General features: G+C 37.9%; 1 protein-coding gene across 12 annotated transcripts in view; it reads left to right on the top strand.

Annotated features, from left to right (window-relative positions):
* The window catches only part of camta1b (calmodulin binding transcription activator 1b), a 391,981-nt gene that overhangs the window by 22,084 nt on the left and 343,233 nt on the right, over positions 1-26,664 (top strand). For all 12 annotated transcript variants that reach the window (XM_067431861.1, XM_067431859.1, XM_067431856.1 and 9 more), the window contains one exon: positions 5,790-5,893. Coding sequence is in view for 11 of the 12 variants with exons in the window: in XM_067431859.1 (XP_067287960.1) it covers positions 5,790-5,893 (104 nt within the window). In the remaining variant the exon portion in view is untranslated. The remainder of the gene's footprint in view (positions 1-5,789; positions 5,894-26,664) is intronic.

Consider the following 26,664-nt stretch of genomic DNA (forward strand, 5'->3'; position numbering starts at 1 on the left):
AATCATGAAAAAGCACTGTTTGGCATGTTTCACTGCGTCATCAGAAATAAAACACACAATTACCCAATATGCTAACAAAATATTTTAATAATATTTTAATAAAGGTTGTCGAATCTCAAAAAAAAAAAAAAAGTTAATTTCATTAACTCATTTTAATTTCAATGAACTCAACTTTAAGGCAACCAGGTAACTTTTTTTCTAAATAATTTTTTACAGTATAGAAATGTGCAGCATTATTCAATGAGTTGACGTATTTTCCACTAAAACAGGAGCACATGGCGGGGCATATTGAGTAGCTCCTCCCTTTTTAAAATAGCCAATAGCGTTTGATTATATCACAGCTTGGCCACAGTTTCTCCCTAATCCTTCATATTATTTTAAAATAGCATTCTGTGCAGAATTCAGACTGGTCCAATGTGTTTTCTGGTCTGCGTCGAGCATACGATCTACTCTGTGCTATCGTGTCTCTGAACCGGAGCTCCTGCGTTTTGCGCGACACTGACAGACTTCATTCGCCCCAATGGAAAGCATATTTACACTGTCTGAATCGTTCCCTAACCCCTGTTTAATCCCCTGAATGTGCCATTCACCATGTAGCAAACGTATAGATTCAGCTTCTATTTATAATTTAGGGGGCGGGACGCTTTAGATTCTAGAAAGCATTTGATTGGACAGAAAATCTGATCAGAAGCTGAAGTGCAGAGTGTTGTCATCAAAATCATTGATCCATATTGGTGGAAGTGAAAGACTAACTTTTGAATGGTTATATCTTGTAAATGCAGATGTTGTCATTGTTTTGGAGCACACTAGTTAGCAAGGCCAACATATTCATTCTAATAGCCAAAAACTTCAGTAATGGGTAAAAACAGAGCTTTACAGAATTTACAAACCATGAATAATTATTATTCATAGTACAAGTGCTCACAAAGCTGTAAATTGTTGGCAAGTTTCATTTGTGATGCCTTTTAACATGACTTAATGTGGGAATGTTTTAAAAATAGGGATACTTCATCTTTTTTGTCTGTCTGAATTTTGGAAAGCATTGGTTTTGGATGGCCCGATTCGCCCTGAGGTTTATCCATGCCCGATGCCGTTTATCACCTTAGTGAATAGTATGTTTCGGCTCATTTGTCATGTAAACTCTGTCAGAGAAAACCAAGCTGCTTTTCAGCCACTGCCTTTAGGGCTTTTCTGTCACCATCAGTGTTGTTGTTCTTATTGGGGTCACTTAAAGTCACATGTGGGATCTGTACAAACATGCTGCTTATTGACAGTGTGAGATCCCACAGTGGCTTTGCGCAGAAGTCACATTCATCACTTATTTCAGCCTACAAAGTCTGGCATTCAGTGACCTCCAATGCCTCCCGTCGAAGAGTTCACACTATCCGTCACTTCTTTAACCTAACTCACGGCAGCTGACATGGTGTCTGAGCTTCTGAAAATTGAAAAAAGAGCTCTTTATGGTGAGACGATAAAGAGTTAAGTTATGCCATACCTTTGTATCCTCGCTTTAGACGAGACTCTCTGATGCTTGACATTACTTTGAAGGGCAGGTTTGATAGGTGTTTTTCAAAGATTCCCTCAGATCAAGAGTCGGACATCAGTTAGACAAGGGCCACATGCGGGTGCGCCGCCTTGGCATTTTCACTGAATGTTGATTGGTGTTCGTGTCGAACGTGAATGTATTTTCATAGAGTTTGAAACGGGAGCGATTCATCTTAATACATTCATAATTCATTACAGTGCCTGTGTGCACCTATAACTGTTTACACGAGAAGGAGCAAATAGTCTACCGCGCTCTATTCTGTTCTATCTTTCTCTACCACCTACATCCACACATGTATATCTGTGTGAGTATTAGCAGCGTGTTCGTACTCTTGTTTTGTTTTTCATTTTCTTTGTTGTTAAGCCTTTTTCCCTCAGCTCTGCGTCTCATTGGCTACTCATGGGAGACGGTCGTGAAAGAGAGAAAGGCAAACGCTTAAGGCAGCGCTTGGCAGACAGCGACTGGCTCTGTGATTAAAATTTGCCTCTAAAGCCACAGTCGTCAGAGTCAGCATAATTTAAAAGCCCCTTACTTTGATGCAGAACAATGAGACTAAATGGCAGTCCTCAGAATCGCTCACTTGTCCTGCTTCCAAAGCATGTACTGAGATGAAGGAAGAGGCGAGAAATGACAAATACCAATAGGAAGGGATATATAGTCTAGTCTTAATTATCCTGTAAATATGTTGCTCAACGCTTCAATCTTTTATAATTCATCCTGGTCGAGTTACTTAGAATGAAAGACAGGAAAACTTTTCAAGAGCGGCCGCTCATTTATTCATTGTCTTATGCGAATATACTGTGTGTTTTTCTTCTAAATCTTTGTTGGAGCATAACAGCCACAGATCTCCCAATTTAAAATGTGAAACGGTCATTAGATCCCAACGGAACTGTTTGCAGAGAGAGAGAGAAGGCGCTAAATAAAAAGGAAAATCACAAATGAGATCTTTTCAAACTCAATAGTTTCTCCTAGACACCAGTGAGACTGAACGGAGAGCAAATGGTGAATTATGACTAAGTCTCCTGCTTCTCAGGTTTTTCTTTTGAGTAAAATGCCCTAGTAATTGCAATTCATGTTCATTGTATATACCTATTCATTCTTATTTTATACAACAGTTGCTTCATTGTAAAATTTGGGCTACATCAAAATTATAAGTTCAAGGCTAATTCATTAAAATCACCCAAGCCCGAAAAAAAAACTAATCTTGTTTGCCACAAGGTTACAGACTAAAGAACCGGTCACAACAAGGATTATACCTATAAAGATATAGTTCTAAAAATTATTCTCAATATTAAAGAATAGCAGAGTCCACACCACAGCTATAACGATAACGGCACAGAGAAACCATATAGTCAGAATCACTTTCAGAACAATTTATTCCAACTGATGAATGATAAAAAACATTGACAGTGGTGTGGATATAGTTATTATGTTATCTTGATGGCAATTTTAAACAGTATGCAATAATAACAGAGTGTAAATGATTATATTTATTAAAATTATTAAATGAATGTTGCCTTAATGGGACAATCAAGCCCTCCCTAAACTCACCCCTTACCAATGAACACTTTTGTTTTTATTGAAAATAAAGGCTCATGTGATGGGAAAAGGAATTAGAGCGAGTTTGGCAGAAGGCGTACTCGAACTTCGGGTTGATTTGCATCAAAACTTTCTCCCACGGGCTTTACTTCTACACTTCTGCTGCTCTACACTTACCAAAGTCTTCTGTACTTTTGTCTGGCCCAACCAGACGTCTGTGGGCGGAGTTTGTGCACTTAGTGTAAACAGAGACACTGTTGCTGCGTCTCAGTTCGCCCTACTTCCTAAAAGTATGTACTCTTTTTGTGAAGAAAAAGTATATACTTTTGAGTATGTAGCAAAAGAGTATGCAAACTTACTACTTACTACTACTACTACCTACATACTACTTCATTTTTAACGGACTTTGTCGCATGGTTACGTGCAGATCCCGTCACTGTTTAAATTACATTACTAAATTACATTAAATTACATACTGTTTACATTACAGTTAAAATTAAATTACATACTGTTTACATTACAGTTAAAACCCCCCATATTCAGTTTTTTTATTCCTACCGTATCAGAGAGGAATGTAGCCGCACATGATTTGCCGTTGATTTGCAGGTCTTTAATGCAGAGACTCTTCTCATGTGTTTGAAGTTTAAATATAATGATGCATAAAAGTTAATGTCTAAACGTGTCATTACAAGAGTCCACAATGCTGCTGCAGGTGAAATATAATGTGGACAACACTGAATAAATATCTTTTTTTCAGGTTAAATACTGATAGTTGGTCACTCAAAGCCCTTTATCTAAACCTCTCTACTTAAACACCGGACTCGCACAGCCATCATTTTTGTAGTTTTTAACACTTTTTTTACCCCCGCATTTGTAGTTCTAATCAAATCCTCGTCCAACTCGCAATGGATCGTGGGCAATATCAGCCGTTAGAGTCTCCGTCGATCCGCACTTCGAATTCTGACCGAAAATAGTAAATCATCCGGGTACCTTTTCAACGTACTACGATTTAGGACATACTAATTAATAAAGGCCTTCTGAAGCAAATCGACGGGTTTCTGTTAGAAAAATATCCATATTTAACATGTTATAAAGTAAAATATCTAGCTTCCGGTGGTCCGCCTTCCGTATTCAACCGTTTTTGCGCTGATGGCGTTGGACATAGTGTAAGAGCGTTTCACACTTTCTTCACAAGTTGAATACAGAAGGCGTCTGACGCAAGCTAGATATTTTACTTTATAACGTGTTAAATATGGATATTTTTTTAAGCCATGTGGATTACTCTATACTCTATAATGGATTGATACACTTTTTGGGACTTCAAATTATGGGCTGCCATTATAAATCTCGGATTATCCAGGACATTTTTTTATATGACTCCAAATGTATTTGTCTAAAAGCAGCATGTCATATACACCTAGGATGGTTTGAGGGCGAGTAAGTTATGTGATAATTTAAATTTTTGGGTGAGCTACCACTTTAAGGCTGAAAACTTTATTTACAGTATGCAGATAGTTGCTGTATTCTAGTCATATTGTCATTGCTTAAAAGTCACTGTAAATGCAGACCTTTCTGCTTTAGTGTCCCTTGTGGCAACTCTAAGAATGCAATGTGTGCTTGAACTGAAATATAAGTGACATTTCAGGTTTTTTCAACTAATCTACCTTGAATGGAGATTTGAAAGACGACTTGATGGACTTTAGTTTTTTCTACAGGGAATTAAATTATTTATGGGGGTCTAAGTTCATGCACAGGTAAAGCTCAAACAATGTGCATTGGTTCTGGTGTGAGACGATGAACAGAGGAGTGATCTAACACTCTTCATGTGTCTCTTTCCCTCTGGCTATCTGTTTGTCCTTAATGCCAGAGTGGGAGTGGTTGCTAAGCAGTGTCTCTATGGACACACGGGCTTCATCTCACTCAGATCTGCAGCGCCTCTTTCACTTCTCTCTCGTCTTTTACAGAGGACACACTCCACAAATTCTCCTTTTCGTTCAGCCTCTCTCGCTGTTTTTTATATTCATAAGCAGGCTCAGCACGCAATATGGAACTACCTTCTCCCACAGGGCTAAACATTGAGTTCCTTAAGAAGCCTGAGCCCTTGATGCAAACGGTTATCAATAACCTTGAAATGCTTTTGCTCCGTTGCCCAATTTTGTTGTTATGTATTTGAGCAGGCACTCTGGCATGAGAGAGAGAGAGAGAGAGAGAGAGAGAGAGAGAGAGAGAGAGAGAGAGAGAGAGAGAGAGAGAGAGAGTTTTCATTTTTTTAAAAAAACTCAATGAAAACAAAATCACGACATTTCTGGATGAAAGCCTTTTGCACGCCTTGTGCTCTAAATATGTTCCCTTTCATTTCACAGTAACATCTTATGTTTTTTTTTTTCTTCATTGCTTTCTGAATGCTCCCCCTTTGAGGTCCCGTGCCTGTTTTTATAGTTTTATATTTCTAAAAAGGTTGTCACAGCTATTTGCAAACATAACACCTGGGCATGGAAGATTCCTCAAAGGAGTCCCTTGAGCAATTGTGACATTGGATTCAATCAACTCTGTAATTTATAAAGAATTGATTGGATCTTTTGTGTAAAAATAAATAAATATTTTAAAAAAACCAGATCCCTGTGTTTTAGACCCTAGAGAGCAGCTTTGTTTCAACAATCCTGCTCGCACTCCATATTAAGTAATCTTTTTGTGTTGTTAACAGATGAACATGGACATTTGAAAATCTACCTGCCCAAGAAGCTTCTGGAATGCCTTCCCAAATGCTCCTCCCTGCCCAAGGAGAGACATCGCTGGAACACCAACGAGGTAAAAAGCTTCCAGCACTAGTTTTGATCCTTTTTACTTCACAGGAGATTTGGTGTTGTGTTTGTCCAAATGTTATAATGCAATGGTCACATTTTAATGTGTTTTTCTTGGATGCTTATTTTATGCAAATTGTATTGTTGTTTATGTATTTATTTATTTTCTTTGCAAACTTTGATTTGTAATTGTACTTAAGCAGAGAACTAATTAGAAGTTTCTAGATTTGACGTCCCAGCTAAACAGAAGTACATCAACATTCAACATTGCATTCTATATTATATTATATTATATTATATTATATTATATTATATTATATTATATTATATTATATTATATTATATTATATTATATTATATTATATTATATTATATTATATAATATAATATTATATTATATTATATTATATTATATTATATTATATTTAGTGCTGTCAAAACGCTTAATTGCGATTAATCAGATCCAAAACGTTTGTTAACATACTATATACAATATAATTATTATGTGTATATATAAATACACACTCTTTCGAATTCTAAATGTGTATTTATACAGTATATATATATATATATGAATGATATATATATATATATATATATATATATATATATATATATATATATATATATATATATATATATATATATATATATATATATATACAGTATATACAAGCAAATATTTATTAAATATATACATGAATGTGTATTTGTAAATACAAAATAATTATTCAGAATACACACACATATATGTAAACACAAACTTTTATCTTGGATGCGATGAATCGCAACCATTCGATTTGACAGAAGTAATTATGTTATAATATTATATTTTATATGATATTTATTTGATGTTAATTTATTAGATTATATTTAGTGCTGTCAAATCGACTAGTCATGACTAATCGCGTCCAAAATAAGTTAATGTTTACATAATATATGTTTGCGTACTGTGTATAATTATTATGTCTGTATAAAATACACATACATGTTTTTATTAATAAAAAAAAAAACAATATTTGTCTTTATATATGTTTATAAATATTTCTTAAATATGAATATTTATAAATACATAATAATTATTCACAGTACACAAAGCTTTTATTTGTGTATGCGATTAATCATGACTAGTTAATTTGACTTATATTATATTATATTATATTATATTATATTATATTATATTATATTATATTATATTATATTATATTATATTATATTATATTATATTATATTATATTATATTATATTATATTAATCTCAAATGGAGCTACTAGGATTTTGAGCAGTGAATTTGGGAGAATTTCTGACATACAGTAAGTGTTTTGCCCATCATTAAAACAGCTGCACCTGAGACAGTAAGTGTATTGCATTATGTTTTCATCACAGGTTATAAAGCTTTCCTGAGCTTTCCGTTTTTTTTCTGACTTTTTTTTTGTCACAAGCACTAATTAATGCTTTTCATTGGTGAAATATTTGCAAATCCCACAGACAGATGTAAAGGGTGACCGCGTAATATAGAATAAAGAAATGTAATAAAAAAATTCAGAGAGTGGCAATATTTTATTATATATGAGAAATATAATCTAATTAATTTGTTTTTCAAAGATTTGCCAATTGAATATTAGTTGTCCACCTGGATATTTTCTCATGAAATGCAGTTTTGCTGACTGCCACATTGGAATGTTTTGATTTCCTCTGTAAATCTGTGTCAGTTTTATCTAACGTTTGGACTCGTATACAAAGTGTATCCGCATTGCTTTGAACTTTGTCTTCCTGGCCCGAAGGCGTTCTGACATTCAGAGACAAACAAACACACTCAGCAGAGATTAGGTAGGCCTGTTTGGACTGATTCCACAACACCCCTAAAGTCTGACACAACCTCCTACTGTCTCGCTCTCTGCCAAAGTGTAACACCACTTGAACATGCACCAGATCGGTTTTCATTTTTTTTTAAATTGGAGATCTGGTCCCAAGTGGGTAAGTTAACATATTGAAAGTTGTTACCTGATGTACTGAGGACTCTGCCAAATTTAGAGAGATGAGATTTGTATTGAGCTGTTCTGATGCCTTTACAAGATGTATAATGGTCTAAAATTCTCGTTAAAGGAATAGCTGACATGTTCTCGTTACCATTGGTTCATATAACATTGTTAATCTTTTTTTTTACCCATAATGTAGCAGGCTGAACCTTGGACTCGCATCAAAGCTTTTTTCTGCAGGTTATCTGAGGATTACAAAAGTCAAACTTTTCCTCCCTTTTCTAGCCCTGCCTTAAATTCTTTAGCATGATGGAGATGGCACATGCTGCTGTAGATGACTTGGGATGATAGATGCCATGACCTTTCAAAATCTTTCAGATTCATTTCCATTTCAAAACTGCTATAACTTATGAGCGAGGAAACCTCTGATGTCTTGCACATATACGTTTATTTACGTATATTTACGTATTTATAGTAGTTGAAAGTGCAGTTTGATCTGGGGAATGCAGGTGTGTTTTCTTTGTTCCGTGCTTGACTGAGTTGTAGTTGAGATGGCGCAGAGAGGTTGATACTTCTCTCTCTCCGTTTCATTTGTGCGCCCTCCGTGTTGGGAAGCCAGCAATGTGGCTGTCCCTCTGTGCTTTCTGTCAAAGCCTCCGCACTCCCTTTCTCTCAACTTGGAAAGAGTTAGGTTATAAAGTTTCCCAACTGTTTTTAACTGTTCGTTTCACCCTCCCCAGCACCTCCTTTATAGGTCTTTTTCTTTTCTTTTCTTTTTTTAACAATTGTGCCGTTGTAGAGGAAGATATTTTGACCCCATGCTGATGCAAAACTAACCAGCTTCAAAGAAAAGTCATGAACGGTTCACTACGAGAATTTCAGTGATGGGTATTTATTTCATATCAAAGAAACATATTTTTTTTTATTGTATTTCTGTCCTTTTGTCACTTTCTGAGTAGAAAGTAGTGAGAGGAAAGGAAGTGATGAGGAGATACGGGAACAAGATCAGTCAGTGTCCAATACAGAACAAGCCGAACTGTGAGCAAAACTGAAAATTGCTTACAATTTTAAAGGTGCTGTATGTAAGAATGACAGTTCTTGAAGTGGGTATATTGTTTGCCCCTCCTCCTTCTCAAAGTCAAAACTCATGCAGGTTGTCAGTTTGAGGACACGCTACAGGAACGAGCGCGATTGACAATGGAAGGCGAGGAGATTTACACACTGTAAGTTGAGTTGATTTTTCCGCGTTTTAATATGCTTTTAGAGATTTTTAGATGACTGCTGAGGCTTTTTAGGTCGGGTAGAATCAGCGATCTCTGATCCAGTTTGTTTTCTGGTTTCCATGGCAGCATTATGCTGTGATTTTTGGCAACTGGCAACGGGTGTAGAAATAGTATTGGGTAAACTGGCAACGTGTGTTATCACCGACCAAAACAAAAACAGACATTCCGACACGGGACGCAGAATAACCGGATGTAGCATTGTTTTTCAGATAGACAAGTGATTCCTTTACATCTGCAAACATATTATGGTATTTGTATGCTTTAGTAATGTCAAAAACTTACATACAGCACCCCTTGAAATCAAAATTGACCCTATTCTATCTACACTTTCTGCTATTATTATGAATGCTGGTAACACTTTAAAAAAGGATTCAAATGGTTAAAGATATCATAAATGAATACTGGCACGGGCGTTGGAACCATTGTGTGTGGGTGGGACAAGACCCACCCACTTTTTAAGACCAATGATATTGAACCCACTCACTTTTATCGCCTCTAATTCAGCACGTCTGCTTACATTGACTACCCCTTAACCGACAAACTTATTAAGAAACGTATTATTAAACACATGTTAAACGCTTTATTTCCCCTTTTCTAATATTTTCTATTTTTTTATTGAAAATAAATACCTTTCCGATCTGATATGTGATGGGGAAAGGGAGTAGAGCGAGTGTGGCAAAAGGCGGATTTGAACCTATATGCTCGCGAAATGCGTCAAATCTTAGTGCCATGCGTCTTAGCCCTACTCTATAGCCACGTTTAATAATTCAGTGATTTCTGTAATTTTGTCTGGCCCAATCAATCGTTTAGTAAACGGCACTTTTTCTGTCTGGATACGGAGCATAAAAAACATGTTCAACTTGTTCATTATCATTATCTGTGAAACTGTTGCTTTCTACGGCAGTTAAATGAATATAGCCTTTTTATTAGACTATTGGTATTGACTGGTTTGAGGTCTTTTTTGGTATAGGAAAGGGATATGACCTAAAACGCACCATAATGCAGGAATTCACATCTATGAAATCAATTTTTTTCTGGGGGAGAACACCCAGACCCCCCGCAAAACAATTTCCCCACCTATCATATTTTGTCTTACCCACTACTGACCCACCCACTTTTTATTTGTTTCCGATGCCCATGAATACTGGTATTATTGATATATTATTTTAGTATTTGTAAATTTGTTTTAATACAATTATTTTTTGTATTATGTTGATTTAATTGACATTTTAGTTTGTTTTACTACTTTAAACATTTTTAATCTTTATTTTCATTTCAGTTTTAATAATTTTATTACTTCAACCAATTTTATTTTGGTTAGTTGCCAATGCAGTGTTGCTTTATGTTTATGTTTACTTTAACACTTTTGCATCTAATTTCTATATTTTTTTTTAATTAAACTTTATTTTAATTGATCTAGTTAACGCTATTTAATAAAAAATACTTTTATTCATTGTTAATTCATGTTTGTTCATAATACATCGTTATTTCACTCAACTTTACAAATGTAATTTAGGAAACATTTATATGTACAAAATAACTTTAACAAGATTAATAAATGCAATGAAAGGTTAAAATAAAATTTTAGACATGGCATTAACTAAAGCATTGATCTTTATTTTGAAGTGTTACCTGAATGATTCATTTGAATTATTTTGAATAGCAATACCACTTTTTACGATCCAATAAATTCCTAATGGATAAACAAACATTTTCTGCTGTTTTACTCATAAATGCACCACATTACTAACATAAAGTATGTTATGAATGTTATTTCATGTTCACTTTAACCCCTCTTAATTTATAAGGGGATGGAAAATAGAACGGATTCTCGGTTCTATCATCCATGATTACCTGCCCCTCAAGAGCCGACGTTTGTGGTAAACATGCACTCAGGAAATATTGGCTCCAAGAGCATTAGCCAAATCTGACATATTCGTGACTGTAGCAACTCGGCCCCAATTTTGCCTCCTCACAGGACGAGGAACTTGTTACTGTCAGTAGCGCTATTGCTTTCACTGTTCCTGTCGTCGTCCAGGCTAAACATAGCTGACTGTTTAAACAAACACAGGCCAGATAGAGCACAGATTGGAGATTAGAAAAAAACAGTGAAGGACAGACAATGCGGACAGGCAAGGAAAGATGGAAGGAGGAGGAGTAGCTCTCCCTGCAGATGGAGACATTGTGTGGCCGCTGTTGAAGCGGAGCTACTTTTGGAGGCTGTTAGGAGCAGAAAGTCTCCCTAGTGACACACACCGCTCTTAATGAGAACGAGTTCCTAAACAGCACTGACTTCTTCTTCCCCCTTCTGCGCCAGTCTCAGACTGAATGCCATGTTCCCAACGACCAGCGGTGAGGTATAATGAGGCCTCTAGCAGGGCCGAATGAGACATCAGGTCATACAAACAAGCACAGCTCATGTCCGAACCTGTGCATTTCTCCATGCGTTGGATATATCTCGCACATATGTCATAATTTCTCAGATTGGGAGCTGGGAAGAGCGGGTCTAAATTTATATAGTGTTTGTCAGTCACTTCATATAACATTCCTACCTCTCCCTTTTCCTTATGGGAAATGACCCTTATTGAAGGTAATGACACGGACGACCGTTCAGTTGAAAAATTCTTGTAGCAGAATGACCACATTAAAGAACGAAACCGACAGCATGTTGGAAAGGAGGGGAAAACATCAAAACGATAATGGTGTTGTAATGAACACGAGAAGAGAGTGAACGCTGGGGGACGGCAAAAAGTCAATTCCTGTCTTTATCTTTTTTGCTCTTGCTCTGTCTCTCACCGTTAGTTGCTTTACACCCCCTGCTGTTAATTTTAAATACCTAGAAAAAGTGTGCGTGTGTGTGTGCGTTTGATAGCCTGATAGTCCTGGAGTGTTTCTAGAGAAGCTTTGTCATTACAAACAAGAGAATATTATGCCTAAAAACCATCTGCAGAAAATTTTGAAATAATCACTGTGGAAAGTATATTTTTTGCAGTTCCTCGTCGATTTGGGAAGCAAACGACAAGCAGATGAACACCTCCACGACGTTGCACACGACTCTAAAACGGTCTGTCCTTGATCCGAACGAGTCCAAAGTTCACATTCCCAGTTGAATGCCACAAGATGCGGCGTTACATTCTGAAGCACGCTTTGCTAAATGATTTTGTCTGAAAGCAATTTAGATGAATTCTCATGTCTAAATATGCAGCTAATACAGCGTGGGTATTACTTATTGACAAAGTGTCCTTCAGCCTGGGAGTTTTTTCCCCCTGTCAAGCATATCGCAATCGCTCCAAAAAGAAAAGACGGAGAATGAGAGATGTGCAAGGGGGTTTTGTCATTATTTGACCAATCTAAGCTCTTTGTTAGACCTTCTTCCACCTTCAGGGAAACAATTCCCCGGGATAAAGGAGGGCGTGGAAAATCACAATGCGTGTGTACCGAATCAAGGGGCAAACACCGAGGATGGGTACGGAGCTTACATGCTGATCTGGTAAGCTGAAGAATGAATTGTATTACCTTGACTCAATGACAAAATCCCCATGTTTTGTAGACTTTGCAAATGTTGAAGCCTGTGGGTTTGCTCTATATAATGTAGATTGCTGGGATCCCTGTTTTAGCCAGAGCAATGGCTTTGATATGGCCAAAAGATTCATAAGTCGCTCCCCAGCAGCAGGGATGAAAAGCCTGTCAAGGTGAACAATACTCTCTTTTTTTGCACACTTAAACATTTTGAGTAGCCTATTCGTTGGCTATAGCGAATGCCCCTTTACACACTTACAGAGAGATGCTGTGTCTGTGGCATTTCACCATAATCTGCCCCAGATGACAAACTGTGCATCTAAAAGTTTTAGGCGGCATGGAAAGCTGCTGCTGCTTGCGAGTCCTTGTCCTGTCGAGCTCCCCTGGCACGATTGCTTCATTTTAAATCTCTCCGTTTCTCCTTCTTTGTGTGTTTTGTGTGTGTGCTCTTGATCTAGATATTGGCATCACGGATCCAGCTTTACCCCTGTGATAAGTGCCAGAAACGTGGTTCCCCTGCCTTAATGTTAGCTGGCACTACCCCTCTCCTCTGGGTCCCTTTTCTTTTCTGGTCTGTCTAAGTTTTTCCTCACATAATCAAAGGAAGCAGATGCTACTAGTCAACCCTTAGCCTACAGGGAATGTTAGGAAATTTAGTTTGTGTTTGTATAAGCACAACTTTGGCTTCTGTGGAGTGGAAGGGTCTCTTGTCGCCCAAACAAGATAGGTTTACCGCTTCACTTTCCATTACAACAAATAATGTAGTTTTAGCGGGCACCGCATCTGTTACATTTTTGACCTTTTTGTACTTGTTCAGACAGGGAAAGGACTAACTTAGGATCTACATCCTGGATTTTCTGCTTCATGATTGTTTTTGAGAGTCTCAAGAGGCGTTCACACTCAGTATGGTCACATAGGCAGTTCTAACAGAGCTGTGGTGGTGGTTTTGTACTTGAGCTACAATCTCCATCTGACTGACTGAGTATGCTATTCATTGAGTTTAGGCTTTTAAAATGTTTTTAAAATAAGTCTCTTCTGCTCACCAAGGCCACATTTATTTGATCAAAAATACAGTAAAACAGTATTGTAAAATGTAAAATAACTGTTCTCTATTTAATTTATTCTTGTGATAAAAGCTACATTTTCAGCATCATTACTACAGTCTTCAGTGTCATATGATCCTTCAGAAACCATTCTAATTAGGGGTTTGTCTGGCTATCACCAGACCAAGCTCAATTTAAAATTGAACATTGGTCTGGGGAGTCTGCTCTGTATTTTCTACTGCACAAGAGGTGTGACCATTGGGCATTATTTGAATAACTCTTTACGCAATATTGTCCTTTAACCAATCAGACCGCAAGAGGAGTGATCAAAGGGCAACAACCCAATCGTTTCTTTATCTGTCATCATGTTAAACCCGCCACCAATAGTGCGCCTGTGATTGGTTCCCGCAAAAGTGTAACAGAAGCAGTAGAAATTAATTTATGGGTTTCCAGACCGAGTTGCACGGCGAAATCAAAAAATGTTTTATCAATGAATACAAGAAGTCAAATATATGAACTCCCCTTTTCCAAAACTTAAGTCTGAACACAGCAGACGACATGCACACTCTTGCTCTCATTTGCTGTAAATGTTAAAATAGTGGGTGAATTTTTTTATTACTTGGTTTTGTTTCGCCTCCCTCTGCTATTTTATGCTTGCACGTATGTCAGAGAGACAGTTATTAGGCTATAATCGATTATGGTCTATTTTTGCATCGATGCAGAATCGTAGATACATCCACATTGCGATGCATTGATGCAACAATTAATTTCAACATCCCTATTTCTAATATGCTGGTTTTTGTTCTCTCATTATTATCACAGTCAAAAATGGTGGTGCTGCTTAATATTTTTGTGGAAATCTTTGGATTTTTAAGATTCTTTGATGAATAGAAAGCTCAAAAGAAAAGTATTTATTCTATATATGTATATATATATAATATAGTGTGTGTTTGTTTTTTAAGAGCAATGTAAAAGTCTTTGTCAATTTAGTGTATCCTTTTTGAAAAAAGTATTAATTTCTAAAAAATAAAAAAAGATCCTTAACTTTTGATCCCTAAATCATAAGATTTTAGCTGATACATATAATCACAAACACTGATGCTGTATTGTTAATGCTAAATCAGTTTGAGCGCCCTGTGCTTTTGTTTAGACTGTGAGTAAGTCTGAATGATTATGACACATCTGCACAAACAGACTTTGCCCTTATTTCTCTCCTGGTCCAAGCCTTACTCTGACATATGGATGCTCTGTTGGCGTAATCAGGCTTGTTAAAAGAATCCACCGGATCCCCTCCGGAGTGGGTTTAGCCATGTCCCGCTATCCCGGGGATTACAGCTTCCTTGAAAGGATTAGCACAATGCTGATTAGTTTGATTTCATTCTTCAAGCCAGAAAAAGCCAGTCCTCTTGATGTTTATGAGATTTATTTTAATACATTTCCTCTTGTGGAAACAAATTATGCAGACTTTTTTTTTCCTTTTTGAAACTGTCAGTACAGGCAGAAGCTTGCGTTCTCTCGCTCTCATTCTTGCTTGCTCTTCGTTCTGTTTCGAGAGTGTTTCCCAATCGAGTTGAAGAGCAAAGCTCCCTGATTAGTAGAAATGAAGAGGCAAAAAAAACAACAACATTTATTTCCTCTTTGCGTCTGGGACGGGTAGCACGTCGCCCCCTGTCGTGGTAATTAAAGATGACTCCGTGCAGGCAAATGTTTGAGGAAATGGAGGCTGAACCGCTGAGGAGGCGATGAGGGAAAAGGGAAAGGTCACGCTGCTTTGTTTTTCCAAACGGGGAGGCTTTGGGCTGTAAGGAGCTGATTTGTGAAGGTGCCCGGATCATGATTGGAATAGTAATTCGAAGAGAGGCTGCTGTCAGTCTGTGGTATAGGTGTATCTGTAGGTCCATGAAGGAATGCAGAAAGATGTTAGCGCGAGTGCGCTGACCAATGCAGTGAATTGCAGAATGCTCCAGGCTTCTCTCAGGTGTGTGTGTGTGTGTGTGTGTGTGTGTGTGTGTGTGTGTGTGTGTGTGTGTGTGTGTGTGTGTGTGTGTGTGTGTACAGTATATGGCAAAATAGGAAGCAGGATAATTTACACTTTCCTGGTCTTTTTGTGAATGATTTATTGATGTCATTACCAATAAAGAGCAGGAAAAGGATTAACATATATTTTTGAAATAATTCATACTCTTATTTTAAAATCATTTTAATACATTGCTGTATTGTTTTTGTTTGGGAGTGTCAATGTTAATGTTGATTGTATGCCTTAAAACTCATCTTTGATCTCCAAAATGACATTTAAATGTTGAAAATGGCTTGCATATAACTCTACACAATTGCTTTATTTAGTATACGTGGAGCCATGAATATACAAATTAGTCCCTGTCCCCACTCAATCACATCAGCTTGGACTATCTGATCAACTTTAAAGTAGTTAATGCTGCAATAGCAAGTTGAAAAATTGGTTTAATTCAGCCACATATGTTTGAAACAGAAATTGATTCAGAAGAAGTGGAAGAGTGAATTAAAAAGGGTCATCTACAAGTCGATGTATCAGAATGGTAATGCATTTTATATATCGCTCTCTACAATGTCGGACACAAAAACAGTAATTGATATAATTAGCCTTTGGCTTGACTACATTATCAAACAGCTAATAATGTGTTGCTAATGTTACACAAACTATGTTCGCCATATCAGTCTGCCTTCTAAAAATAAGCATCCTTAGAAACGTTTTACAACTCAGAACTTCAGTGGTTCATCATAACATCGCAATGTACATCATATGCATAATTCTCCTGCTATTTCATGTACCCGATTTTTCAAATAAACATAAATATAGCTGGATAAACTGGCTTCCTTTGAGACGTCCTTGCTTCACAGAATAGTTAATGATATGCCAAAGACCGCCCACATGTTGACGTGATTGGTTACAAGGTAGTTTGTGACGTCTGAAACACCACCCACCTCAAACCGCCATTTAATGGAGAAAATACTCAGCAATGGCGTTAACTTATGAATTGGTGAATTGCAAATGGTTTGTCTTGAAGCATATTAAAAACACCACATAGACATTAACATAAAAAAATTAACAAACATTAACATACATTTTTTAAGTATTATTATTTTTTTATTTATTTTTAATATTATAACATTTTTAAACAAAAGTTTTAAATTGATTATTGTCAGGAATCATGCATTTTAATTGAGTTTATATATATATATATATATATATATATATATATATATATATATATATATATATATATATATATATATATATATATATATATATATATATATATATATATATATTTTTTTTTTTTTTTTTTTTTTTTTTTACACATTTTTCTTTTAATATATTTCTCTGGGACTTTCTTAACTTTTATTTTTTTAAGGTTCGAAAAGTGCAGAAAAGCCCTGATATATACTTTCTACAGTCTAATCAATCCCCCGTGGATAAAATCAAGTCTTGTCCTATTTTTCTCAAAGAATTAAATGACATTATGTAAGTTAAATCGGTTGCGAGAGCTTTTGACTCCAGTCAGATTGCAAGGTTTGAATGAATGCTATTTTTCTTGCTTTTTTCTTACGAGCCTGTCACTTACCGTGAGGTCAGATGATCTGTTGTGGTCCAACCATCTATATAATCTGAGCTCTCGTGTACTCTCACCCGCCTCCGAAGCAACAGTGCTGTATGCTTCCCTTTCATTCCCCTTCATTCCTCCCGTCTCCAGTCCCATGTTACCTTCATTCGCTCCATAACCCCTCCCTTTTTTTGTGTCTCGTATGCACTGAGGTGTAAAATTATTCAGGGATAGAGGGATAGATTTCTCCCTGTTGAATTGAACCACTGGGTAAGGCTTTTGTGCCAGGCCATTGTAATTGACTGTCGCTTTATTTACTTACTCACAGTGTGTGTGCTTGTGTGTGTGTGTGTGTGTGTGTGTGTGTGTGTGTGTGTGTGTGTGTGTGTGTGTGTGTGATTCTAGAGTGCCGCTTGCTTCCCTGCTCATTTTTTTTTTCTCCATACATGTGACCGTTCTCTCTCGCTTTGATCCACTGCATATTGGCAGCTCGTGCAATCATGAAAATGGCCCGCATGGCTTGTTCTTAAAGCGAGCCGGACAGACTTTCATGTTATTTAATTACATGAAATCCATTCCTTTTTTTCCGAAGCCACTCACAAATGTATGGGAAAAAGGGCGTGTTTCCTCTTCACACGTTCCATGATTGGCACTTGCTGGATCCAACTAATTATTCCCCTGTCAGTCTTCCCAGTGGCCTCTTGGATGGAGCACAAACATTCTGCTGCCCTTTGGAGGGATTTAACAGCAACTCTTGTGACTGCTGTTCTTTTGAAAAGAGGCCTTGCCCCCTCCGGTTGTTGACAAATGGCTATAGACTGGCGTGGTGTCAAGTTGTTAAAATGTACGGTGGTGTGGAGTCAGAGAAGTTAATGGTTTTTCATACTTCTCAATTTTCCACCCTTGATTGCGTTGGCCTGCTCACCACTCCTCATGGATGTTTACGAAGACGGCGCGAACGCCGGAATGGATTTGAGCGTTATGTAAGCGGAAGGCTCAGGTAATGTTGTTACGGCGGCTGCGGCCCCAACATTTAACATATGATCCATTCACAGTCGACTACCTCCGTGACTCCAGTAGATTGAACGAGAGCATCCGTTCAGTCATATGCTGTGATACACTACAGCTGCTGGGGGGAAGCTGTCAAATCTCATTATGCTGAATACTGCCAGTCAACAAGCAGCTCCCATCTTCACCAATGAAGACTTTACTATCCGCAAGCCTCCTGACACGCCGTATTGATGGATCGCAGTTCATCGCCGGCGAGGAAACGGACTTAATGCTTTGAGTGCATGAGAGGGAGAGTGGGGTCATTTACTGGGGTTCCTGTAAACCACAATGGAGAGTTTATGAGGAATAAGTCATATCACGAGGGTGATGGTGAGCACATTCCTTTTGATTGATGCGTTGCTGCTTTTCTTGCAGAGCTCTTACCTGCTTTTCCTCTGATTGCCTTTAAGCACATATAGATAATGGTCGTCATTTTTTTCATGTGAGAGAAATTGTAAATGGCGATTTTCTTGGATTCTCTGTTGGGACTCATTTTCGGCCCTGTGATGGACAGGTGAACACTGGGTTGGTCAGATACTGCTGCCTCTCTCTACGGCCGGCCATTTAATCTGATAACGCCACATTTAATTGTCATGTCAAGTGACTGGTCTGGGGATTTAGGACTAAAAGGCTCTCTGAATGTCCTTGAGCAAATGTCAAGAGCAGTATGAGCACAGTGGTTGATGGAAGAACCGTTGCTTAAATTCATGTGGCAAATGTTTTGCTTTGTGGGGGAGTCGGGGGTGGGTCCCTTTTCTTATAAGAGGCCTTATTCATTTCCTACACTCAATCTGTCTACACTGGATGTATAGAAGCTGCACGTTAACTTGGTGTGTTCACTAAATACATTATTATTATTATTATTCATTTAAATTAAATAAAAATATAATGTGCGATTTTTTTTTTTTTTTTCTGTTAACACTTCGCAATGTGCCGCTTGCTTTCTGTCACTCCCTTGGCCCAGGGTCCATCACAGTGTTCCCAGCCACACTTTCCGTTGCCACCTTAGTGTGGTTTGTAACTTTGAGGGTCCTATTTTACCGATCTGAGGGCATGGTCTGAAGCGCACGGCGCAGGTGCATTTAGGGCCTGTCCGAATCAACTTTTGCTAGTTTAACAACGGTAAAAACATTGTTAAAAACAGTGGTAAAACGGTAAATGGTAAAAACAGTGCCATGAACACACCTGGTTTTCAGACCAGAACGCCCATGGGCGAACAGATGGGCACGTGTGCACTTGCTATTTAAAGGGGTGATGAATTGAGAAATCAACTTTCCCTTGAGATTTTGATATATAAAAGGTCATGATAATATAAGAATATCCTGTAAGTTTCAGAGCTGAAAACTTCCTATAGTCAAAGAAAAGCTTTAATAGACACCAGGCCCAGAAAACGATCGTGTTCGCATCTTTACGTCATCGACTGACGAAACGCCTCTTCAGAATTATAAGCACGTGTAGTTCAGTAGCCCCGCCCACTGACTCATGCAGCTGTTCGGATCGCACTAGCCAACAGCAGTAAACATGCCGAAGAATATAGATATTGAGCTATTCCTGGTTGTGGAAGAACACAGTCGCTGCATAAGCTTCCTTCGGATCCTAATATTAGAAATGTGTGGTTGAACTTTATTTTGAAAGTTCCAGCTCACGTGGGGAAGATATGGTGTTCAATTAATTTAACTGGGAATCATTTGTAAACAAATGGTTGAGCTGGATTTGCATAGCCTAGAAATCTAGACGCACCCTAGCGGCAGCAAATTTAATCTGCCCGCAAGCGTCGTCTAGGAACTCTCAATACCCTTCTGAGCTGTATTCCTCACAATCTGGACGGGCCAATCACATCGTGTATAGAGTCGGCGGGCGGGGCTATAATGACGACGGCCGAGTTGCGTTTGCGTGCTTCTAGTAAACACAGAAACTGGCGAACTGGCATGATGTGCTGTGCATAACACTAGAACGACGTCTAGGATAGTTTTCCTCGCGTCAATGATAAAAAAGTATTGTTTACCTTATAACATAAATCCGTGTTCTATGACGGATAACATGAGATTAATATTTTAATTGCATTATAATTTGTTTGCCTTACGCTAGTGGTGTCATACAATATACAGAATAACGATAGCACTGATAAAAGTTCCTTTACTAAGATTAGCTTGCATTCGTCTGGGAACCTGATAGCTGATGTTAGCAATGAACTGGTAAAAAAATAACGAAAGCGTAAAACTATTATTCATTTTACATAGATTAATTTGATCATAGATCATTTGGTAAATTAAATAACTGCAAATTATAATAGTTTTCAAAAATTACCTCATCACTTGAGTTGAAGCGACATTCACCGAAGAGGTCGAACTGGAAGCCATGACTAAATCGGCCACCGTAGGAGTTGAAACGAAATCGAAATTGAGAGGAGCAGAAACTATTATTCACTGGATGGTCATATACCTTTTCACCACTAGATGGGGAAAAATATCACACAGTGTAGCTTTAAAAAGGGAAGATGTGTTCGGAGTTTAGCCGACAGGTGACTGTTATCCCGCCCCTCGGATTGAGCCCTGTCTATGGTGAGTTTCCAGACCAAACATCTTGATGTGGGTCTGGCTTGTCAGGCTAGGATTTGCAGACATTTGATATTAAAACACAATGCTATTTCTTCTATATTGGACCAGACAGGAGGAATGGTGCAACACACTTATGTGAGTAAAACGTGTTTTTATATGTAATAGCATTGCACTGTTATTATAGATCGTTTTGCTTATGTGTACATGTCTAACAGAAAATACCTTTTGCACGCTGGACTCGGGGCTGTGTGTTTTCCAGACGTGGGTACAAGTGTATGATAAGGCTTTTATAAAGTTTAAATCCTTCCACAAGTGATGGCAAAAAACAGGTAATGAAAAACAGCAGCTAAATAACAAAACAAAACAAAACATTTAGCTTAAGTTATCTATTCAAATTCTCAAATCCTGCGTAGTCAAAAAGCAGAAAAGTCTTGCTTGTTGAGAAATGAAAAGTGGTTCCTCATAATGTCCTCTTCCAAGTCTCTTGCAAGGTTCAATTTATACTGTATTCACTGTGCCGGTTCCTCAGTTTTATGACTTTTATAAAAGTCATCATTTTTCTCTGCCTTTGAGAATGTGTTGAGTTGACAGGCCCGGGTTGGCTCTCCATAAAGAGATCTCTTTTAGCAGAGAGCAGGTACCCTGTCCAGTCTCAACAGTGGCAACAGCCTTATCCCTGCTTAGCATTTATGAGTTCTGCAAATCATGTAGCAGCTCAGCCTTTGGCAGCCTGACAAGATTCTCCAGACTGAAGGCTAACGGGCCTGTCACTCGGCGCTGGTTTGGCCCAACAAAGGCTTGTCAGGGAAGGTGAGGTCTGCTGCTCGCAGTTAACGAGACGCTGAACTAACTTGAGAATTTCTTTATTTATTTATTTTTGTCTTGAGTGAGATATCCACCCTGAAGGACACAGATGGAGGGTGACTGAGACTTTATTTCTGCTAGATTCAAGAGAGGTGCAGATTTCCCATGTAAAGCTGAGGAAGGTGAGAAGGTGAGATCGCAAAGGTCATATTTGGAGGCATTATGGGTTTAGGAAGACCAACATATATTTTAACATGCAAACTTTAACTGCAGTGCATTGGTGGGTTCTTAGGAATAAAGTGCAAGTAAACATGCAAAAAGATGCGAAGGCGTGAAATAAACAACCGCCTTTGTCACGGATGCTTGCCAGCAAATGACTAATGCAACAAGCATAAAGAAACTTGGAAATTGGAGGCCAGAGGCACTTTGTGTGGATGTCTGGGCCTTTAGAATCTGTGCTTTTACAATCACAACTATGTGTGCATTGAGACAGGAAAGCACTTTTCTATGACACAGGATGTCACCTGAAAGATGACTGGGTGTGTTTTTGCTACCTCCGTCATTTTTAGATTGTTGAAAATGGCCGTCATTTCCCTTTTTATCGAATTTCATAACACACTCTCCGAATGCAGTGCTGGCTGGAGTTAACGCAGATAGTGACTCAACCCTGGCTTACTTTTCTTGCTGTAGAAATTACCAGTAAACAATTTGGACACACCTGACTGAGCGTATATGTCTCATGAACCTAAACTTTTTTTGAAATGCTATATATATATATATAATATATACTGCAAAAAAATGCTTTTCTTACTTAGTATTTTTGTCTTGTTTCTAGTCCAAACATCTAAAAATTCTTAAAACAAGAAGTATTTACTAGACAAGCAAAAGTAATTGTCTTGTTTTGGGGGGAAAATAATAACGAGTTTTTGCTTATACCCCACTGGCAGATTATTTTGCTTATGTTTAGCAAAAACTCTTAATTTTGAGTTTGTTTGTTTTTTTCCCAAAACAAGACAATTTTTTTATTTGTCTTGTAAATGTTTCTTAATGTCCAAAGTTTTGATTTTGAATATTTTCTATATTACTGGAAGTGAACAGCGATTGACTACTGGTTTTCCACACCAGGCTAAATTACTCTTCTACTACTTCCATAAATTCTCCACTGTACAAGCATAATGTAATTATGCTGCATTAAAGAGGCTTATTAGATTGGATTATGGTAGACTAGAATGAAAGACTTAAACCAGAACCTTTGACCCCTAATCAAATCCTTTTAAATGAGCGATTCAATGAGATAATCTTTGGCCTCTAGCGTGAGCTACTGCCATATACAATGGGTCCAAAAGTCTGAGACCACTATGCTGAAAAATATTTTAAGTTTCAGTACAAAATGTATATTATAGATTTTAAGAATTTTTTAGTATTTGGTAATGTATTTGCAGCTCTCTAGTGTCTGATAGATTTTCTTAGAATAAATGCAAAATCTTCAGTATTTAAATGAACCAAACACTTTTTGTTTGGTTTAAAATGAGTTGAGGAGAAAGTGGTCTCACTCTTTTGGACATTGTAAGATATCTTAGTAGTAGCTAACCCTTGTAGTTTGGTTAGTTTGGTTCGTTAGGTCCGGACCAAAGACAAAAACAAAACATATAGTCCTGGTCCGCTTAACGTTCACACTGGCATTTTTAACAGCGAACCTAAAGTTACCGAACCAAAGAGATAGGGAGACGCTCACAACCTGATTAGTCGGCTTATATGACGTAGGAGCTGCTTACCGAACATTCAAAACAATGCTGTGTGCTGGTTTACACACGGTCATTTTATGCGTGTACATATGGCATTATTTTTACCCGCTGAGAACTCATGTAGAGCTCATAAAATGTTCAAAAAACAGCAGCAGGATTTCCCCCTTGTGCAGAAAAGAGACAGGCGTCTGTTATGCAAAAGAGACGGCCGTTCTGTCGTCTGAACCGGATAATATTGGGCAACACAGGTCCTTTGATGATAAGAGCCAGGTATGCTTTTTGTGCGTTTTTTCTAGCATTTTCGAAACACGCTCGTCTGACCAAATATTGATTAGGCACCTCCTCGTTGCTCCACGTTTGCCCTCTAACGTTAACGTTACTCATTTTGGATACAACGATCTTTCCGCGTCGTCAAATCAGCTGACTACGCGTCGCATCTTGTGACATTACGTCCGGTTTTTGGTCCGTTTTACATGTCTTTGGTCCGTGTTGCGTTCATATATCAATCGAACCGCAGCAGAGTTCGTTTGGAAGCGGACCGAGACCCATCTTTTTAGCGGTCTCAGTCCGCTTGTTTGGTGCGCACCAGGGTTCGGATGGCAGCATTCACATATGTTCAAATGAACCGCACTAACAGAGCAATCGCACCAGGGTTCGTTTTAATCGAACCAAACATGACAAGTGTGAACGTACCCTTAGCAATGCACAATCATGCTGATGCATTTTTCTACATATGTTCACACATGCAAATTTGTATATTGGCAAATCTGAACATATAGCCCCTGGTAACCGTATTTTAATAGTGAATTATATAATTCATTATTAAATTGTGTGTGTGTGTGTGTGTGTGTGTGTGTGTGTGTGTGTGTGTATGTATGTGTATATATATATATATATATATATATATATATATATATATATATATATATATATATATATATATATATATATATATATATATATATATATATATATTAAATATAAATAATATATTCTGCTTGTTCTGTGCTTTAATGTCTTCTCTCTCTATCTCTCTATCTTCCCTTCCTGCTGTCCTTTAGCAGAACCTTGAGGCTTCATTAAAATTCTGCTGAATACCCCCCAATGTGCAACACACTCTTTCAATCTCTACACCGCACACACCCATGCCCACAATTGCCCTTTGTTACGTATACATTTAAGTGGAAATTCATAGCTACCATGGCTCCTCCACCGCTCTGCATTTCTCAAAGTCATGTTTACATAATTAGTGTGTGTTTCGGGTGCCTCAGCGATTTCAAACAATGAAAAGGTTAGTTTGTTTGGTGTAGAAATGGCCACAACCATTAGAAAAGAGGAGCACATTGCTTGTTTTAAAGACTTTATTTGCCCACTGCAGAAGGTTTAGTAGTACTCAAATAACCTTCTCACCTGTGATTTTCACTGGGAAACCATTGATTTGTGATTACTAAATATATGATTTCAATAAGTCAAGGATCAAAAACGGGAGTAGAGGTGTGTTTGACTTTGCGTGTATGTCAGAACCAATGTCAGTTCGTAGTAATTAGGAGAGAAGGTAAATCCATTAAGTTGATCTAGGGAAATCTGTTATGCTGTAGGTGGTGAACAAATTTGCCAGGCCCCCCCTGAGGTCACCTGAGATGTATAGCCCTTCCTCAGCTTGTGTTCCCTAACTGCTGCGTAGGGCAGGAGGATGAAATGATATTTCCGTTCAGAAGGAATACCTGCCGTGCCCTCCACTGTTAATTACCACAGATTGACTTGACTTATCAAGCGGGTGCAGTGTGCAATTCATCGCTGCGACTCGTCTCTTTGGTGAGAGAGATGTCTGCTTTTTGCTCAAAATACATGTAAGGGCATAGACGTGGCACTGTGGCATTTCAGTAGAGAGATATGAAGAGGAAGGAATAACTGAAGAAAGTGTGAATGCTGCTTTACATGAGGCTGTCAGGCTTCCTTCCCATCAACTTTTGCTGCCAGGCATGAACTCAGAACAGCACAGCAACATAAACTCTGTCTCAAATTACATAGAAAGTCTTTTTATTTATTTATTTTTTACCAAAGTCGGGTTCCGGAAGTAAATATCCTGCTCATGTTCTCTATAGAGAAATTTATTTTAATTGATGATGTTTACTTCCGTAGTCTGTGTCAATTCAAATGTTTTAGTTTCCAGTCCTACAAGGCATTCTGAATGGCTTTCTGCCTATATCTCAGACAAGTTATATAATTGTATGTATTTTGACTAATCTGCAATAAACATGAAATATATTGCACTTTGTAATAAGTAAGTGTCTATCAATCAATCAATCAATCAGTAGTTTTAATTGTTTTTAATCAAATATGTAATTTGCAGTCCTTGTCCTTTGGAGAAAATAACTCTTCAAAGTTGCCAATTACTGTTGTGTCCGTTTATGATCACATAACTAATTTGATATGTCCAAGTATGACCAAATTGTATTTCTGTTCTGTTTTGAGACTCTAGTCTCTTTAGAGACTCTAAAAAAAAAAAAAAAAGGACTTTCTACAGTTGACCAAGACACGCATCTGTGTCGCTGCTATGCGGTTTCAAATGGGTCATGCCATTGTAGAAGAATTGGTTAAATTGCAAATCTCTTTCGACTCTTTCTGTCTTGTAACATCCCCTTTGCTCATTGATGATTGTTGGTTTAGAACAAAGGCAGACCACACGTTGAAATGTGAGAGAGGTAGGCTGATCGAGCATTAATCCACATGTTTGTGTGTCTGTATTTGCTTGCATTCATCATTGTACACCCACAAATCCTGGTAATCACGTTAGGTGTGACAAAGTGGCTATTTGTATGCTCATGGACAGGAAGGAATATAAATGCTTCGTGCAGAGTAGAGCAGAGAACAACCCCCGAACTCTCAGTTTGAAGGTTTCTATTTTCAAGTAATCCCCGACAAACCTGGCAAACGCACCGGCCGCTCTCGCACGTTCCGTTGCTTTGAGTGCGTGCTGAACAACATGGCGAACTTTCAGACATTACCCACAAGCCCTCCACAGCTGTTATGTTGGATGTGTCTAGGCCTTCAAGAAATTTATGGTCTGCATCTTCCTTTCACGCTCAGACAAACCCCAGGGCTTAGATCCAAAGGTCCTAATCATACTCTGCCGTTCACTTACACCATTTATCAATGGAGTGTCTCCAGCGCTGAATTATTCAGCTTTTTTGTTCCAACAATAAAAACTTTCCT

This window comes from Pseudorasbora parva, chromosome 22 (genome assembly GCF_024679245.1).
Source record: "Pseudorasbora parva isolate DD20220531a chromosome 22, ASM2467924v1, whole genome shotgun sequence".
Lineage (NCBI taxonomy): Eukaryota > Metazoa > Chordata > Actinopteri > Cypriniformes > Gobionidae > Pseudorasbora > Pseudorasbora parva.